This window comes from Gossypium hirsutum, chromosome A10 (assembly GCF_007990345.1).
Source record: "Gossypium hirsutum isolate 1008001.06 chromosome A10, Gossypium_hirsutum_v2.1, whole genome shotgun sequence".
Lineage (NCBI taxonomy): Eukaryota > Viridiplantae > Streptophyta > Magnoliopsida > Malvales > Malvaceae > Gossypium > Gossypium hirsutum.
Window position 1 is genome coordinate 12,539,029 of NC_053433.1, and position 2,481 is coordinate 12,541,509.

At 34.9% G+C, this 2,481-nt stretch overlaps 1 protein-coding gene across 1 annotated transcript; it reads left to right on the forward strand.

Annotated features, from left to right (window-relative positions):
• Positions 1-521: 521 nt before the first annotated feature.
• On the forward strand, positions 522-1,817 carry LOC107897227 (probable 2-oxoglutarate-dependent dioxygenase AOP1.2). Its single transcript, XM_016822601.2, has 3 exons — positions 522-971; positions 1,053-1,374; positions 1,470-1,817. The coding sequence occupies exons 1-3, from the start codon at positions 598-600 to the stop codon at positions 1,716-1,718; spliced, it is 945 nt and encodes a 314-aa protein (XP_016678090.2). The 5' UTR covers positions 522-597; the 3' UTR covers positions 1,719-1,817.
• Positions 1,818-2,481: the final 664 nt, after the last annotated feature.

A 2,481-nucleotide genomic window follows, 5' to 3' on the forward strand; every position in this document is an offset into this window, starting at 1 on the left:
ATTTTAAAGTTTTTTATTTAATAAAAAAAGTAATTTTTTTAATATGGCCGGGCCGGGCTCGGCTGGGCTCGGGCCTACTATTTTTTTTCCGGGCAAGGCTTGGACAAATTCCTAAGCCCATATTTCGGCCTGGACCTTGTAAATGGGCCAAATTTTTTATGGGCCTAGCCCGACCTGGCCCATGCACGCCTCTATTTGTGCCCCAGTTGAACCCATTCTTCTTTGGTCCCCCAAAGGCTCTATCAGGCTTAAGAATATATAGTATAATTTGGAATAGTTGTCTGAGAAAAATAATAATTTATAGTACATAGATATTATTTATCTATTCATCTCTTATTGAGTAAACTTTCCAGGACAGGACATTGTTCGAAGATGGAATCTTTTCTCTCCCGATTCTTAAACCTAAAATAATATTTCATTGAGATAATATTCTTTTTTCAGATTTGATTTTATTGTTGGATGGAAATTGATCATCATCTTTCATTTGTCCTCTAAGTATACAAACATCAGCTTAGCTCTATAAATGGTTCATTCTTACAAGACAGTTCTTCAAACCTAATAGTACTACATACATAAAAAATTGTGTTTAGATCAGAAATGGGGTCCCAAACTCCTCTAAAGCTCCCAGTCATTGATTTCAGTAAGCCAGACCTAAAAGCAGGCAGCAATGAGTGGGATTTGGTGAAAGGGCAAGTCCAGCAAGCACTTCAAGAGTACGGTTGCTTCGAGGCTTTGTTCGACAAGATCCCTCTCCACCTTCGAGAGGCAATATTCGGATCCTTGCAAGAGCTTTTCGATCTCCCTTTACAAGCCAAAATTCGGAATGTTTCCAATAAGCCTTATCATGGTTACGTCGGCCAATACCCTCAAGTCCCATTATATGAAAGCATGGGCGTTGATGATGCAAACATTACTGAAAAAGTTGAAGCCCTGACTACTACCTTATGGCCTCAAGGGAATTCAAGTTTCAGGTTCTTTCCAATAATTTTAAACCAAACTCGGCTTAACTTTTGCTTTTAATTTGTCACCTAATGTTTCCTCTTTCTTGACAGCAACACTATACAATCTTTCTCAGAACAATTATCGGAGTTAGATCAAATTGTTAGAAGAATGATATTGGAGAGTTTTGATCTTGAAAAATATATGGATGAACACATGGGTTCAACCAACTACCTGCTCAGGGTAATGAAATATAAAGGGCCAAAAACCACTGAAACAAAGCTTGGATTAAACAGTCACACCGACAAAAACATTGTGACAATATTGTACCAAAATGAGGTTGATGGATTGGAGGTTCTGAGCAAACAAGGAGAATGGATCAATGTGAAACCCTCCAAACACTCTTTCACTGTTATGATCGGGGAATCTCTCTATGTAAGTCTCTTCTAGTTTTAACTAATTTGGATCATCGACAAAAGTTAATAAATTTAATTATGTTCATATCAAAATTTGTGCCATGAATGTTGCAGGCATGGTTAAATGGTCGACTGCACGCTCCTTATCATCGTGTCATGATGACCGGGGACAAGGCAAGGTACTCAGCCGGACTGTTTTCGGTCCCGAAAGCAGGTTACATAATAAAGGCACCAGATGAGCTAGTGGATGAAGCACACCCTTTGCTCTTTAAGCCCTTCGATCACGTTGACTTCTTGCGGTTCTACTACACGGAGGCTGGTCAAAAAGCTGAATCTGCTCTTAAAGTTTTTTGTGGTGTCTAGTATTTGATTTCTCTTTACAATAGTTTCTTACTTGTTTAATATCGATGATCAAACCCTTGTTAAATAAACAAATTGTGGGATGAAATAAGGGTTAATTTAGCTTGTTCCTTTTTTTAAATTGAGCTTCCGTTAAAAACTATAATGTGTAAAATCCAAATAAACAAACAATTATGAATTGAAAGCATCATAAATATATAAAAGTTGAAAATCAAATATAGTTGGAAAAAAGGTGTTTCTAAGCACAGAAGCATCACAATCAAATTAGTGTCTGAGATGGTGGGGACTCTTTCAAGCACCAATCGGAAAACAACAAATAAACATAATATAAAAAGGTGCGTAACTTACTCAATGAGATATATCTGCTCTTTTCAACAGTTACATAAAGTGAACTTGTAATGACCCGATAGTCACAGGTAATCGAAAAGTATATTTCCGGGTCTCTGTTTTCGTAAAACGGATTCGTAAATATTTATTTAAAATAATATCGAAGTTAGTTGGTTAGTTAATTAGGTTATGGTTAGGTGAATTAGCTTGAATTAAGTGTAATTGGGTAAAAGGATTAAATTGAAAAAAAGATAAAAGTTTAATTATAAATTAGAGAAAAAATGAAAGGACTAAATAAGAAATTAAACCTTAATTAACAAGTGTATGGTGATTGTGTGTACATGTGTAAAAATAAAATACATATATATAATAATATATGAAATATTTAATATTTAAGTATATTATATTATATTATATTAATAATAATTAGAGAATAACT